At 40.9% G+C, this 17,514-nt stretch overlaps 1 protein-coding gene and 1 long non-coding RNA gene across 3 annotated transcripts in view; one reads left to right on the forward strand and one right to left on the reverse strand.

Moving 5' to 3' along the window:
- The window catches only part of LOC122159336 (probable acyl-CoA dehydrogenase 6), a 79,517-nt gene that overhangs the window by 1,121 nt on the left and 60,882 nt on the right, over positions 1-17,514 (reverse strand). Inside the window, exons 6-8 of the mRNA XM_042816826.1 lie at positions 13,872-14,045; positions 7,481-7,642; positions 7,196-7,346 (exon numbers count right to left, since the gene is read on the reverse strand). Of these exons, the coding sequence (XP_042672760.1) occupies positions 7,196-7,346; positions 7,481-7,642; positions 13,872-14,045 (487 nt within the window). The remainder of the gene's footprint in view (positions 1-7,195; positions 7,347-7,480; positions 7,643-13,871; positions 14,046-17,514) is intronic.
- On the forward strand, positions 527-14,416 carry LOC122159338. Of its 2 annotated transcripts, none has more exons than XR_006168447.1 (2): positions 527-1,616; positions 10,731-14,416. It is a non-coding gene; the product is annotated as an uncharacterized LOC122159338 (long non-coding RNA). The 2 variants fall into 2 exon arrangements; XR_006168446.1 differs by lacking the exon at positions 527-1,616 and adding an exon at positions 8,206-9,522.

Genomic DNA, 17,514 nt, shown 5'->3' on the forward strand with positions numbered 1-17,514 from the left:
ACAGCTGTGTGTCAGTACCATGAATACCCTTCTGTTGACAAGGATGTTGATAGTTGAAGGTGAGGAGATACAATTTAGCGTGACCAGTGGTTACATTCTTTCAAAAGTAACCTTAACTTGGCAGAACACTGTATTTTTACTCTTCAAGTAAGCTACAATTTCTCCTAGTATACAAATGCCCATGTAAGCCTGGCCAGAGCTCCTGCAGCTTCCATGGAGACTGCTGGATAGGTCCCATCCCTGGCCTGCCATGTAAAAGTGTCAGCTGGCTCTTCCTAGTTACCTGTGCTCCGAATATCTGCCAGCTGGCTGCAGAATGCCACATCCACTGCCTCCTCCTCGTGAGTCAGTCTGTGATAGGTCCTGCAATGTTGCTACTGCTCCTCTGCCAAAGCTGTATGTTGCTATCATTCAACAATTTTCAGGAGAAACTTTTTCACAGAAAGGGTTGTTAAGCACTGGAATTGGCTCCCCAGGGAGGTGGCTGATCGCCATCCCCGGATGTGTTTAAAAACCGTTTGGATGTGGTGCTCAGGGACATGATTTAGCAGTGGGCTGTTAGAGTTAGGGTGCTATGGTTAGGTTGTGGTTGGACTCGATTATCTTTAAGGCCATTTCCAGCCTGAGCAATTCTATGATTCTATGAATTGTAGGAGACGAAGAAGATTTTAGGGGGCAACAGCAAAACATGCTGAAGCATTTAAGTTTGCTTGTCTCTGGTAAAAGAAGTATTAGTCAATCAATACATAGCTACTGCAGAACTGCATGGAGAAGGTACTTTTTTTATATAGTGTGTTCTTCAACCAAAAAAAGCACCCTGGTCTCCCTAATGGCTCTATGAATATCTAGCACAACTGTAGTTTAAACATGCATTAGTTTCTCTGATTTAGAAATGAACAGCTGCTCCAAGCTTATTTACTTTTGATATGATCTTTCTAACTCGACTTAGTTAAAACCCACCATTTATATTGCTAAATCATCCTTCGCAGTATTGCTTCAATTCCCTTGGCTAGCTAGAATGCTAACTACTGCACTTCAAGCAATTTTCTGAGCAAGTTTCTGTTCCTCTTTGGGGAAGAGGAAAAAATGAATGAAAAACAGTTCTGCTAAACTGCCTCTTCTTAATTCAATAGCATGAAAATTTCACACCTTCATACAAGTTTTGTGGAAGGCAACGGAATTGGAACAATGGTAGGTTACTTCTTCTTTGTGCTTTGGTGCTGCTTTCTGAAGCCAGAAAGCCTCTGACAATGCCTCCACAAAACTACTCTGTGGTGCAGATAAAAATCTTCCATTTGCAGCAGAAATCTCAGACTTGTGGCTTGTTTATATGAAGTTATAAATAGGCAGTGGTGAGATCCAGCTTTGGCATTGTATAACAGATATTTCAAATTATTAGATAGCCATTATGCAAATGCTTTTAAAAAGAGGAGTATTTCACTTGAGTGGGTGTGTGTGCGTGTCTGTCAGTCTGTCCTTCAGAATTGCTGGTGATTGTATTTTTGTCTCTGTGTTGAGGAATATTTCCTCCAGAAACAAACTGTAGGCATCAACTAATGTTGATCTCTCTCCTGTGAGATAGGACAGAAGATATTACCTGGTTTAGAAGGACTGAGGTGAGAAAGGATTCAAATGCTGTTAATCTACTAGTCCTCCTTCTAAAAATAAGACTTGCTTTTAATATAACAAAACCACGGGACAAACTGTCCTCCCAGGAATACTGTGAGAATGCTGTGGAAGATTATATAGTAAACTTGCATATAAGCCATTATAAGTAAATAGTTTGATTGTTAATATCAGTGATATATTAACACAGTATATAAATATTTTAATATATATAAATATTAGACTGATATGGTGTTAGGCAGGCTGCCCCTGGAATGCTTTTGAACAGCAACACCTTGCTTTCTGATTCCCACATTGCATTCTGTGGCCTCCAGTGCAGAACTGCAGCCCCTCAACTACCTGGAACTCTGGGGAGATGAGCACTGATATGCAGTGGCATCACTCCTATCAAGGACAGTAAGGAACCAGTCCCAAATGCACTCAACAGGTACAAGAGGTGTAATTTTAAGAGATAATGTTGAATGCTGTTTTCCTTGGAGACTGGAAGGATCAGAAGGCCAAAGCAATTTGCCTGGGGAAAAGATAACCATTGCATTCACTGCCCCTCAACACAAAAGAACCCGAACAAACCCAAACCGCAATGCTCCGCACAGGGAGTTTCCTCTCATATCGAGGCATCCCACGCATCTGAAAAAAAAATCCATTTTTTGATGGATGAAAAAAATAACCATTTCTTCAATGCTGACTTAAAAAACTTACGAGGGAGGGTGAGGAGCCCTTGCCGCCTACCAACCTCAATCCATATTACTAATACTTTATAGTTAGTAGGCAAACAGGACAGAAAGGACCCTCCACATCACCAAATGAAGTTTTCTATTTTCACAGTTAGCTAACATAGAACCTCCTGCAGAAATGCGAGGGACCCTCTAATTTACAGCCTGAGTGTCTTACTAAGTAGCAAAGTCTTGGTGCAGTTGCTCAGTTTTAATTTTCATTTTTGGCTGGTGTTAGCACAAACCAAGCTGTGCTCATCACCAGGGCTGTTTTTCAGGCTGGGAAAATGAAGGACAGGTACCAATTGATCTCACAGTGAACACAAGGGCAGCTTTTGCATTTGTAACATGCTTCACAGGCACTAAGGCTGCAACTACCACTGCACACAAAATCTATGTCTAGCACCAAGCCAATAAAACTGTAGAGTGTGTTGCAGTTGTGTGTCCTACCACCATTTACTGCCTGCAGCTAAGAGGCTTTGCCCACTGAGGGGGGCGTCTGAATTACATTTTCCTCTTGAAAGCCATATAACAATAGGATCTAAGTAGTTCTTACTGCTCAAAACTCCTGAACAAACCTGCAGGATCGTCAGTGCAGATGTCTTCACATAACTTGAAGCTCTGAGAAAATAAAATAAGTCTTTTTCTTTCCCTTTTTTAGCTGAGGCTGTGGGAGTTATCACTGCCATTTTTATGTGAAAAAGTGAGCACTCTTGAGAGCAGGGGTTTTGGTTACTTTCGTTCTATTTTCCCTGTCAGCCTGACTTCATAGCAGTTATTCCCTCAGGGATGCTGCTCCCTGCTTTGCTAGGAAAGCACTGGTACTGCACCTTGCCAAATCCTTAAGATCTATGTGATTCAGAGCATCACTGATTCCAAGAAGGCTATTTTAATGGTGCTTCCTGCCAGCACAAATTACACTTGATTCAAAGGGTCAACAGCTTTTTTTTCCCCCTCACCATTATGTTAAAATTGCACTTCTGGCAAGATTTTTCTCCACAAAATTTACAGATGTATCCCCAAGTTTAATATCGTGTGATCTCTTCCATCTTCAGACTCTTACAAGAGCTGTGTAGAAAAAGCTTGAAAACACGTATTTGTTTTCACGGATCACTGAGCAGTAGTTATTATTCTTGCCCCAACAGTTAGCTGCTGACTGCAAAGTAGATTTTTTTGTCAGCACACATGGATGGGCTTTGGATTGTTTCACACAAACTGTGATAATTACACAGACTGACTAAAGAATAAACCAATGAACTGGGCTCATTCTAGTTTAGACATGCTTTATAAAGAATGAAAAAATAGATAAAATAATGAATGAAACTAATTAAAATATTGCAATTTTTTTTTTTTTTAATTTGGGGAAGATATAAATAGAAAAATAATTTAGAAGGAAATGTATTCATTCCTTATTCAGAGATACTCTATAGTTAGATTTTAGCCATCCTTAATTACAAATAAGACTTGCAATACCTAGATGGCAGATGGAGAAAGAAATCATTTCTTCTGCAGCTATGTATGCTTTATTTATTCCACTTGAACAATCCATCAAGAATTTTTAGTATTGCTTTCTTGAGTCTTTCACAGTGCACCAAGGAAAAAAATCAGTATTCTCCTCATTGTCCCCACAAGAGTAAAACCTGTAAGAACTGACAGCCACTGCAGACATTGTTTAATACTTTAAAATTATAATAGAATCACAGACTCATTAAGGTTGGGGAAAAGACAAATAAACAAACAAACAAAAATCCCCACTTTTTAAAGTCAACAAGCTTTTCCTACTTCAACAGAAGTGTTTGAAGTTACACTGGGTGCTGACACACTGGAACAGGTTGCCCAAGGAGGCTGTGGATGCCCCATCCCTGGAGGCATTCAAGACCAGGCTGGATGCAGCTCTGGACAACCTGGTCTAGTGGTTGATGACCCTGCATGTAGCAGGGGGGTGGAAACTTGATGATCATTAAGGCCCCTTTCAACTCAGGCCGTTCTACAATTCTATGATTCAATTACTACTGAAATATTCACTAACTGAATTTTTTTATAAGAAGTTTTGAAATCTGAAAACTTGCAACAAACTTGCTTCTGAATTTTTCCCTCTCCCTGGTCTACCTCAGCCTGGGCTTTCATATAGATGGGAACTTTGTTCAATAACTGATTTTTCCTAAGACATGGGATCTTTGAGGCATTTGATGTCAGAGAGAGAAAAGCAGACAAACACAACTCCAGTCTGTCTCTCTTCTCCAGAATCATACTAGTAAGCTGAAGAGTGGAGATCCTAGGCTTCATTTTCTAATTTATGTGTTTCTATTAAACTTTTGGTCTTTGGGCTCAGTTCCATCTTCTCCAACTCATTCTCCTTCTCAGAATCCCTACAACTGAAAATGAAACATTTAAGTACATTAAATCAGCCCAGTATAGGCTCCTACATGGTTAAACAGGTACCTTCGGCTACGCCTTTTAAGAATACAATACTTAAAAAAGACACTTGATCTGCAAACTATTAGCTACTAAAACTGACTGCTGTGAATAAAGCCTTTTGGCAGGCTGTTGTGCTGGGTCTGTTTAGTATCTCCCCAGTAACACCAATGACCAAAATTCAAAGACTTAATGCACTAACCCTGCATTATGCTGTGCAGTATTTGAGGATTAACAGCCTGACGTGTTAGAGACTAACATTTCCTTGGAACTTTAGTTAGTATTGTGCAGCAAAAATCCTTGTACATTATGACAGGCAGTCATGCTGTGCAGTTATTGTAAGCCCTGCGTGCTGCTTTACAAATATCACAGTGACGTGAGTGGTTACTCAGACTGCTGTACAAAAAACACAACGGCTTTAGGAAAGTTGCTGCTTTGCTTATTGTTACAGATTAACAGGATTCTAACTTGAACCTGTAATTGTTTATTTAGGTAGTACTCTACTTCTCCCTGGTGCTTATGGTTACTCAATGAGGGAATTTTACTGATTCACAGAAAATGTTAGGGTGTAAGTATCACGCTACTTTTGGCCTTATTTATAAGTGTTTTTTTTTTAGAAGCAGAAAGATACATTTCTTTAGCCAGCAGACACAGTTGATACTAATAGGAAATAGTCTGGATTTCTTCTCAGGGAAAATGTGACTGTACTGAGGTGCTTAGAAACTGTTCTGCAATTCACATGGAAAAAACCTGCCTGGGGTAGGAAATCTAAAGACAAGTCAAAGCCATGCAAACGTACATGACTTAGTGTCTATACATGACTACATTGGTGGCAAGTGCTTTGAGACAAGCATTCATTATATTCAAAGTGCCTACCACAGTAGCTTTCAGCATCTGCTTCACTGAGGACCACTTGCTACTAATAAAGAGGTGATGACAAAGGCAAATAAGAAAAAACTTCCTACTGACAACTGGCTTGAAACCACCACCATACAGCAGACTGTACCTTTCAGGAATCCACGAGTTGAAAAAGTCTCTGATTTACCACAAAGGCATTCCATGTTCATAAAATGCTCTTAAAGGCAGAAAGAGTAACTCCTACTGTGTTGCTACTCTGCCATTGATGGCAGGGTGGTCACTGCAGAAAGGCACACTCAAGAACAGAGAGTTTAGCTGCTCCATTTGCTGGAAGAGAAAGTGTCTGTATTACCTATGCTGTTAGACCCTGTTACCCTGTTACAGCAGAAGGTATGCCTCTTCTCTCTTCTGTACTGGTTTCAACAGAAGAGACTTGACATGAAGTCACTGATAAGTTTACATCACTCTTTCACATGCTGTTTCTACTTCTTTCAAATAGCCCTCATTACTCCAAAAAAAAAAAAAAAAAATATATATATATATATATATATATACACACATATATTAAAAAAAACAATCTATTATAAAGCATTAAGCTTTTTACTGGTTTATTTAACATGATCTTTTCTCACTTTACACAAATACAGCATTTACCAACAGAACCACTACTTCGCCAACCATTAATGAGGTATTTTGTTACAAGGGCTGAACTGAAATCTACTTTTGGAAGAAAAATTAAGTTCCATCTTGGTCCCCTGGCTCAATATTGGATGGGGCCAGAATTTTCTTAACAGCAGCCAGAAAAATAGTTTGCTTTGAGGGAATTTTGCCATAGAAGTAGATACACTGCAAAATTTAAAAGGCCTAGCATGGGCCTTTACAAAAAGACTGTTTTAATGATCTAATGACTTGCTGGAAGCAGTCACAGCTCTCAGATGTCTCACATGGTACCTGGTATGACTAATTACATGGAGACTGCTATCAGGAATGACTACCACAGGCCTGTAGGCAGGGCCAGTTGCATCTCTTCGTGGAGTGAAGCTTACTGCAGGAGCCCAATGCTGAACTCCACTTTCAAACACATATTCAGAGTGAAGGTGTGAAGAAAAAAATGAAACTGATTTTCAGTGGTCCCTCACAGTTAGGAAAACTACTGCTGTTTTATTTTAGCTCTCTTCCTGTAATCAAGATTACAAGAAAAGAGCAAAAGAAAAAAGAAAATCTCATTCATAGGCTTTGCCTTTTTTTCCTAGTCCAATTGCCTGGCAGGTGCCAGAGATTCACTAGGGAAAACACAGACTTTATTTCCTTTACCTGAAATTCAAGCTAACCTGTGGGTAGTTCAAACCACATTGTTATAATATGACTAACATTTGGCAAAAGAACAGCCAGCACTTGCATGGTGTGGTCAACGACTGCAGTCTGAGCCCTAATATAAATCAGTGACACGCTGTTCTGTGGAACAATACTATTCATGTAAGCCAGGGACTGCTGGCCCTTTGATTGAGTGATCTTTTAGCAGAATATCTAAGAGGACAAATCTGAGTAAAGAAACATCCTGGTTTCACCATTTACTTGCTTACCTGTAAAATCTGCTCACCAGAACCTCACTGGTGAATCCCATTCCTCCCCAAAACTGGAGGCAGCTGTCAGTGACTTCACGGGCCAGGCGACCTGCCTTTAGCTTAGCCATGGAAGCAAATTTGGTCACATCATTGCCTTCCACATAGAGAGCTAAAAAGGAAAAAAGATTACATACATACGGTCACTGACCACAGTCTGGCAACCATCTCCCCGTATTCCTTCAGCTTGACACTGTTCTTGGCATTGCAAAAAGCACATCTGAGGAGGCAGACATGGGAACTCACCAATGGTACGGTACAGCAGCGAGCGAAGCAGCTCCACTTCGGTTGCCAGCTCTGCCAGGCGGAAATGTACGGCCTGGTTCTGCAGCACGGACTGACCAAACACTTTCCGCTGGCGAGTGTAGTCAATGGTTTCTTGTATTATAGTTTCCAGTGGTGTCAAGACTTTAAGAATCAAAACACAGAAAAAGACATTGTTTTCTTCAGATCACAAAATGGTTTGGGTTGGCAGGGACCTAAGATCATCTAATTCCAACTCCCTGCTATAGGCAGGGACACCAGGTTGCTCAAAGCCCCATCCAGCCCGACCTTGAATACTTCCAGGGAGGAGACATCCACAACCTTACTGGGCAACCTGTTCCAGTGTCTCACCACCCTCACAGTAAATAATTCCTTCCTAGTATCTAGTCTAAATCTCTTCCAGTTTAAAGCCATTTCCCCTTGTTCTGTTGTTACATGCCCTTATAAAAGATCTATCCCCAGCTTTCCTGTAGGCCTCCTTCAGGTACTGGAAAGCAGCTATAAGTTCCCCTGGAGCCTTCTCTTCTCTAGGCTGAAAAGCTCCAGCTCTCCCAGTCTGACCCTACAGGGGAGGTGCTCCAGCCTTCTGTTCATCTTTATGGTCCTTCACTGGACCTGCTCCAACAACTCATGTCCTTCTTGTGTTGGGAGCCCCAGGACTGGATGCAGTACTCCAAGTGGAGGTCTCACAAGAGCAAAGTAGAGCGGCAGAATCACCTCCCTGGACCTGCTGGTCACGCTTCTCTTAATGCAAACCAGTTTCATTTTCTTCTTGTTGAAAATGGCATTAGTTTTCTTTCAATACAAACATTTTTCAAAATGTTATTTTTTCTAAAGTAAATCACTCCCTATGCTCAGTCTGGGGTGTAGTTTCAACTCTTAAAACTGGCATTCCCTTGTACCTTGATGACAGATTTCTTATCCTCGTTAAACCTGAGCCCCAAACTCAGACGAAAGTGAAAGGAGGTGTGAGGAGTGCAGCAAAGTCAGAGAGAGCACAGTGTGACGTATGTAATCCTTATCCTTCATACATCATTTGGAGCTTTTATCACAACCTTGTGGCAACTCCTGCTTTCCATGCTACCTGTGTCCTGAAGAGCAGATACAATCCCAAAAGAAAATCTGAAGGCAGACAGTGTGCACACTGAGCAATGGTAGAAATGGAAATTCAAGAAAGCTTTCAGGGAGCAGGCAGAAACATATTCAGAGATCACAGAACATGAACAGAATACGACTGCATTCTGTGATCTAATCTCAACAAAGAATGAAGGGAAAAAGTATGAATCTTCATAGCAACTTTGAGTGAATCCTGAGCTGTGCTTCTAATGAAAACAGAATCAAGAGAGTACACTGCCTGAAGACAGGTCAGAAATGGGAGAAACTACTCTGAAGTAAGAGAATTAGTTTGCTGCAATTTTTTTTTAGTTACCTTAGTGCAACCCTGTTTTAAACAAGAAAAGAGAGACATTTTAAAAGGCAAACCAGCAGTCAGTGAAGGGATGGGCTCAGTCTCTTGCAGCTTAGCTCGGATAACAACAGCTGCTGAATTTGTGGGGAATTTGGTTTGGAAAATGTGGGCCCATGTAATTGTGACTAACAGTAGGGAGGGTAAGAGTGGAATGAGCTCACAAATACATTGTTATGAGAAGTGTTGCATTGTCTCTTTTGAAAATAATCAATTTACATTCACCCTCATTTAGAACCTGAGACACAAAAATATGAATACAAAATGCAATATAAAATTTAACCAAGCCTTGTAGTACTATAAAATCCCTTTCCCCACCTGCCCTGGCTCTACATGCAACTTCCTCACAGGAGGATGGTGTGCTTCAGTACTCCATTCTGCATGAATTTCAAAAACACTTCTACCTAAAACTTCATCCCTATACTGCTCTCACACATTATCCCTACACTGTTCTTATATGCAGCCTTGGGCTCCCACCATCAGCCCCTCACCGCCATCTTTCATCAGCTCCTCCACAGAGCATTGCTTTTTGCATCCTGTCCCCACCACGTTGCATAAGGTGATTAGCTTTTCTTATTCCTTTAATATTTTCCCCTCCTTAAAAAAAACCTAGCCTGAATACTTATTTTGCCAAAACATACTTTTAAAAATATCTTGATTTCTTCTGTGCTAATTCTACGCTGCTGCTCTAACATTTGTTTTCTGGACAGGAACTAATTGCTCTTTTCAGGTATGTTTCTTGTATGGAAGGAACACCCCTGTTTTCTTAAAGGATGATAAAACAATACCGTAAAATGTAAGACACTAATAGCTTTTTTGCTTGCTGTGGTCTTCAGCTGCAGAAATGCTACAGAAAGAGCAAGAAGTGTCTTAGCACCTCTTGTTCCTTACCCCAAGCTGGGCAGCATACAGCTGAGCCTGAGCTGCTGGGAGGTAAACCAAACTGCAAAAAAATTAAAGAGAGATTTCCTCAGGACAGGTATTTAGAGCTATCAGCATAGCTCTAAAATGGCAAAGATCGACTGTGAAGCAAACACTAAAGCAAGGCAGCGTGTAATGAATAATCAGGACTGACAGCAACTCCTTACAATGTAACAGCTCACAATACTTTACCAGTAAGTACAAAGAAATGCCGCTGTCAACAGTGGAACCTATTTTCTCTCTGAACTTTCATCTGTTCGCATGCATTTGTTTTCTCTTTTGTCATACAGTATTCTTCACATCCTCGGGCAAACTTGGTCCCAAGGGTTTGTGCTGACAGCACATGCAAGGAACATCTCCCCAAGACAGGGACTGTGTGGTCTAGCAGGCAGTGGAGCATTGTGAAAGCACTCACAGTCGTTCTGCAGCTGTCAATCTTTTCCTCCTACTTCCATTCAATTTCTGTTACCCTACTTGAAACTTTTGGTCGTTAGAAACACACTTCGATTTGTTATGTCTCCACCCAATGCAGAACAAAATGAATACATTTTTCTCAGGCAACTGCTGATCCCTCTCTGGTGTAGAGCAAGCTCCAAGCTGAACATCTGTCTCTTACAGACGCTGGTTGTCCATGCAAAATGATCTGTCATGCTGCTTACTGGCCGTGACTCAATGGTGCTCATAAAACTGAGGCTATAGGAGCAGAGAGAATTCATTAGAGAAGTGCCATTCTGCTCTCTCATACACTCACTGAACTCCCTCTTTTCCTCCAAGTTAAGCAATTCACAAGAAAACTGTTTGCTTTTTCACCATAGTGATATTCCCTTCCTGTGGTCGCTGTGACAGGTCCTCAAAGTGACGGTGTTTGCTGAGTGTCACAACATGGGGCAGATACGTGGCAGCTCATCCTCCTCAATGAAGCAGGAAACACCGTGACTTTTACCAACACCTCCGACAATGTGCCACTTGGAAGAAAAGATCGCACTTGTGACCCAGTTTTGCAAAGTAACATTCTTGAAAAACTTGATAAAAATAGAAAGCCTTACAGGTAATTCATTTTCCATTTATGTTTTAAATTTGTTTCCCTGAAAATTTATTTTAAAAGTTTAAAAAAAAAGAGAGGGAAGGAAACACCCCACACACATTCTAATATTTGGCCATGAGGAAGATAACTAATAAGACTGAAGCACATTATATTTCATGCTATATTTTATACTAAAATATTTTATAAAAACAACTCTCCAAAGTGACAACAACGAAGAAAGAAAAAAAAGAATTGCAGTAAACTGCCTCTGCCAAATTTTAGGGAGCAATCAAAGCAAGCATGCCAGGATCAGTCCCTCAAGTGCTTGAACGCAACCAATGCTTTTTATTGTCATATGAATAGCCATGAATAGAGAATGAGAAGAAACGTCCATCTGAGGGCCAGAAAAGAATGAACATGTGCCGACCTAAATACAAAATTACTGAAGGCATGCACATAGTCTGGAAATATCAGAGCCTTCAGCAAAATGCTTGTGGTTGTAAAACTATCTGCAGGACTGAAAGCTTGCAATGCCTGTAAAGTTGTGGTGTAACAAACCACATTCATCAGGCAACCGGCTCTGATGAACACTTTTTCTCTCATTTACCACAACTGATTATCTCTGAAATTTGCAATTTGACACAAGAGGTGGGCTTTGTCCTCACTCCCAGAGCTCTTCACCCATTTTACATCAGATTGTCTGTGGATAAATGCAAAATCAACTTGGGGAACAGTAAGTCCTGGTTCCCTCCTAGCAAAGACACTGTGGGATGGAGCTCCATCTCTCTTGGTCGCAGCAGGGACCAAAGATTCCCTTCCCAGATTGTTCATCATCATTCTGGAAAAAAGGAGAATTGAGACCTGCTGTCCCACTTCCTGAAAGACTGTGCTGGTTGCCAGGCTGTTGTGCAAAGCTGGACAGTACCAAGCTGCTGGTGGTTTCAGACATGAGTGATCTCACCTGCTGGACTTTGTGTTTTGATGCTGTCACTACTCGTCACTCTGCCTGGAACATGACTAATGCTGCTGGCCGCTCTGCTGCCTGGAGAATGTCTCTGCAGCCTAGAGCTTCTCATTGTTTTAGCTTAACCTCCAAACTGAGCATAAAAGTGCATAATTAAGTCCATACAGTCCACATATATCTTGGCTACATTTCAGAAAGCAATCTTTCAGGCAGTGTTCTTTTTGCTTGGAGGAGAACTCTTTCATATTCCTTTGGTGAGGCAGTACTTACGCTACCAGTCATGCAAATGGGGAGTGGTCAAATGCAGTCACCAAAGGTAAGAAGAGCACAAGGTGCAGAACTGTATAAATCAAAACAAATCTTGACAAGATTTCAGTGTGCAAAACTGTTCTAAGTTCTCCTAAGGTGGAGCAGTAACTGCTGTTTAATAGCACTGTCATTAAATAGTGAAAGATTTCTTTTTAGGATGACGCTTATAGACAAATGAGACAGAAAATACATCTGCAGAAAAACTGCCCCTTCCAGCTGGAATCCTGTAGATCTCCATGATCACTATCTGAGCACACACCTGGGCATACAGCATCCAAGCTAGAACCACAGCTGTTCTGAGCAAGTGGCCTTGGCACAGGCGCCAGGCGTGCAGCACAGTGGTGCAGACCTGAGATGGCCCGGCCTGCAGAGGCCATTGCAGCGGTACCAGAGAGCTGATCTGTGTGCCTGCGGTGGCTGTTTGCAGGTGATGCCTAAAGATCTGGAATCAGCCCAAATTAAACACGGGGAGGAAAAACGACAATAACAACAGAAAAACAACATCGAGAAGTGGTGAAACAGGGAATATTCACCTTTTACAACCAAGTAAAAGAAGAGAGCCTGACTGCTTTCAAAACACCATGGAGCCCTCGGTTATAGCACAGCCCTTGTTACAGCAAACCCCAATTTATGCTTTTAATAATACGCATAAAGAGTTCCTATTGCATGGATTGGAACACAGCTTCACTCCCATCCCATAAATGTCCTGAACAGTGTGCAAAAGCAGGGCCAGTACAGGACTCCTTGCTAGTGTCTGCAGCATCATCACATCCAGGTCTGACCTCCAGCTCTTTGCTAGAACTACCCTCATATTTACTATTTGTCTCAGGCTGAACTAAGAGGTTTTGCCCAAACCAAAGATGTTTTAAGCATCTGAGCTCCAAATTATTTGGTCTGGGATCAGTCCACAACAGGGAGTCATTTTTTTTAATCTGGTCACTGAATCAAAATATCACTTTGTACAATTGCCAATTCCTCAGCCACACACAGGCACTAACAGGGTACAGAGGTTACTTACATAACCTTCTTACATCTTCAATCTTTTTAAAATGAAACAGTATTTATGTTAAGTTAAATGTGCAGATGCATGGGACAAGGGGAAAAATTTGGATACGGTTATCTAAAATATCCAAAATCTTTGAATCTCAAACACATGGATTTGGGAATGGCCAATAACATACCAATAATTAGAATAACAGAAATTCTACGATAGCAGAACTCTGGGGAAAAGCATTTGGTTTTACACTGTTACATTCAGTGTATATTGAGGTAAAACATGCATAAACAAAGTTGTAATACTGTCTTTACACAGCACTACATTCATTTTCTACAATCTAGGGTAAAGGTAAACATTCTAGTTTACTGTACTAGAGGAAAAGTCACAATCTTATTTCATGTTTGTATTTTGATAGCCTTTGTACTATATTTATAGCTGACATAACGTGATGCTGTTTTTTCTTATCAGCAGAATGCACTGAGAAAAGGAAGAAAACCTCTGCTAGCCTCTGCCTCAGAAAATATTTTCTTTGTGTTTCAAGTTTTCCTGTAGAAAGGGAAGATTGTCTGTAGCTACGCTGTAACATTTCAGAAACAGAGGTCATAATTTAGAATAAAGGAAAGTGCTATTAGTCATGCAGTAAGGTGACCCATGTGTCCCTGCCAGACCCCTGCAGCACAACCGATGACTTACCAGTGGCTACTCCCCACAGCCGCTCTTCTTGGAATTGCAACATCTGATATGTAAAACCCATTCCTTCCTCACCAATTAGGTTTTTGCTAGGGACTCTTACGTCTTCAAAAAAGATCTGAGCTGTGTCCGATGACCTCATGCCCAGTTTGTCTATTTTCTTAGTAACGTGAATGCCTGAAGAAAAAAAATAAAAGAGTATTAGAAAGGCTACAAGAAAGATAAAGCCAGATGTATAAAAATAGTGTTTTTAAAAAGTGAAGTTCAGCAAGGATATAGCAAAACCTATCTCTGGGAAAACATTATAGTATTCTGGGAGGCAAAAATAAAATAGATCACATCCCATTTCTAAGAGTTTTCTCGATGTTATTTGACTAGAAAAATCAGAAATCGCAACCTTAAGGATCTTTTAATTATATCCCCAAATAATAATCATTTACCAGTAGTAATAATCTCACTTCAGGCACATCTTCAAATCGTGCATGAAGTGCTTTATTTATCTGTTATGTTTGATTTTTTGTGCACTGCAATAAAGTGTTCAAATTCAATGTAGTAGTATTTCCTGAGTCCCTGTACTACAGTGAAACAGCAAAAAAATATTTAATAACGACAGCAGAATTGTGTTGAACTGTTACTAGAGAATTTCTATACTCTTCTTTCTCTTTCCACCACATTTATCCTTCACTTTCAAGCCTATTTTGACCTTCTCTTGTACCTACAGAAGAGTTTATAATCACATGATCTCACTTGTGCCTAGTAATAAAAAGGTTAGACTCCAATTTATAAACACTAACATCCAATAGTTCTGTATCAACTACAAGTTTTGTTAAGGCTATATATTTTATGATGGCCTGTAATTACTATCTAGTCCATTTAAATAGGCAAAGGTTTACAAAGATCGTGATTCACTTGTTTGAGTTTCCACATGGACATCCTTTATGAAGAGGGCTTGCTTCTCCACTGACCTCCCTGTACGGCACAGACTCTGACCCAATGTGCAGCTGCCTACTGAAGATGAACATGACTCCTGTAGGAAAATTTGTTGTTATCTCCATTCAGATCTCAAAATTGCTTCAGGTTTGGCCACGTAAGACTTCAGCTATGTACTCCCACCAAGAGGTACTCCTCCCTGGTTGTCTTTTTTCCCCATCAAGATTTTTCTTTCCCCCACAGGTTCTTCCTTGCTTTTGCTCAGATGCAAGCATGGCTTACCACAGTACCATGACAGTTAGACAGTCATCCACTGATTTTTAAGTTATAGCCCTTGAAATCTTCCACCTTTACCTCCTTGTGTTCCTGGAGTTAACATGCAAAAATTCCGCATAGAGATCAACAATGCTTCATGGTAAACTGAAGCCAACAATCAGATATAAGGATTTCTGCAGGGAGCGTCAACTACATTTGCCAGATCAATATATGTAGAAAAAAAAAACATTCTTTCAACATATGTGCCTTCTGCAAGAAAGCAAACATTTAACTATCCACAGACATGGTATTCTAACCAGTTTTGTAGTGGGGTGAAATTCTGGTCTTTTTTTTTTTTTTTCCCCTATTATTTTTTATAATCCTCTCCTGGTCTCTGAAGTGCCTTAGTAGGAATTATTCACCACACAAACTGCTGTGGTGTCCTTCTGTACATATTCGCACCCTGTTATCTTTCATGACTTGAGTGCGTTCATTTAGCTCGGAAAGCAAATGGTATCCTAGGCTCCATCAGAAGAGGGGTGGCCATCAGGGACAGGGAGGTGATTGTCCCTCTCTACTCTGTCCTCGTGAGCTCCACCTGGGTGCCCAGGTCTGTGGCCCCCAATACAAGAATGACAGGGAGCTGCTGGAGAGGGTCCAGAGAAGGGTCGCAAAGATGATCAGAGGGCTGGAGCACCTCCCCTACAAAGACAGGCTGAGAGAGCTGGGCTTGTTCAGCCAGGAGAAAAGAAGGCTGCAGGGCAACCTCACTGCAGCATTTCAGTACCTAAAGAGAGCCTATAAACAGAAGGTGAATCAATTCTTTGAAAGAGCAGATAACAGCAGGACAAGGGGAAATGGTTTTAAGTTGAGGGAGGTAAGATTTAGGTTGGATATCAGGGGAAAGGTCTTTACTGTGAGAGTAGAGAGGTGCTGGAACAGGCTGCCCAGACAGGTTGTGGATGCCCTGTCCCTCCAAGTGTTCAAGGACAGGCTGGATGGAGCCCTGGGCAGCCTGGTCTAGAACGTGGAGGTTGGCAGCCGTGGAGCCACAGGGGTTTTGGAGCTTGATGATCCTTGAGTCCCTTCCAACCCAAGCCATTCTATGACTCTATGACTTCTACTGAGCATCCCTTTCTGAAATAGAACAGATCTCTCAGCTCCTACTGACAGGAGACCTTTAGTCTTCCAGGCAGAAGAAATTGGCAGTCATTTATTTCAAATTCATTCTCTCCAGGAGCACTGAATAAGATTATGGGAAGTTTAATCTCTCAGCAAAGCAGAGATGAGATACTGACACTATTTCAAAGTGCCAAGCCTGCTCTCAGAAGAATGCCCAGATATACTTCACACCTTCTGCCCAAGGTAACTCCATTGGCCAATCTAAAAACAGATTATGTGTCAGGAATATTTGCTTTGATAGGTGTTCAATGGAGGAAGAAAATCAGGGCAGCTCTATAAAACTCCTTGACTCTCACACTGAAAACTACCCAGCAATTTGCATCTACTCATGCCAGAAAAGCATCTGTTTTCAAAGCAGCTTTGTTCCTGTATTAAAATCAGAGCTACACAAACACACTCTGAAACCATCTACAGGCCAAAATGATTTCTGGAACATCTTTTCCTGCTGGAACATTACTGCTTGCTTTCTTTGAGAGTCTCAGATATTTTGGTCCACTTCCAGCCATATGCTCCCTGCCCTATGAAGATGCAATTAGTGCTCTTGTTACTGGGATGTTTATTAAAGACTCTGCTGGAATAAGTGCAACTGCTGGCAGTTCTCTGTATTGCTAAATGAATCCAACTCAGCGCTGCCCAATGCCCACATAAGGTAACAGCTATTGAAGGAAACTCATACATGAAGGAAACTCAGGTTTGGTTAGAGGACTTAGATGTATTAACAACTTCCACTCACACTTCTTACCAATTGGATTGTGTGTCCATCCTTCCTGAATCCAGCAGCATTTCTTGTTTGTTGTGCCTTCCCAGTTTCACTTGCTGTTAGATTATTTCATGAATCTCCTTCAGATGGAAGCCAAGCTTCATCAAACCCATGTAGCACCCTCTCTGTTGCTAGCACATGCTTTACATTTTCTCCTCAAAGACACCAACATAAAATCATCTCTCTACCTATGAAATGGACACTTTGTTCCTTTAATTAATTATTTTCATTCTCTTCAAAAGTACTATATAATAAAAATTACCAGCAGCAGCAGCAATCGTCTGTCCAAATAATCCCCAGAACATGTCTGTATTAAATAAATCACAGGCTATCTGAAAACACACATTTCAAGGCCAAGTGCTTGCCTTCCCAAAAAATCACTCTAACAAACCTATTTGTGCTTCTTGTACCAGTATGACTGAAATGGATTGCTCTGTCTCTTCCTGGGACAGTTCTTTCTAAGTGTCTTTGATTTTCTCTCACTTCTCCAGCCTTCTGACAATCTTTTTTTTTATTTCT

This window comes from Centrocercus urophasianus, unplaced genomic scaffold, assembly GCF_019232065.1.
Source record: "Centrocercus urophasianus isolate 14NV4802_14NV808 unplaced genomic scaffold, USGS_Curo_1.0 seq_16, whole genome shotgun sequence".
Classification (NCBI taxonomy): Eukaryota; Metazoa; Chordata; class Aves; order Galliformes; family Phasianidae; genus Centrocercus; species Centrocercus urophasianus.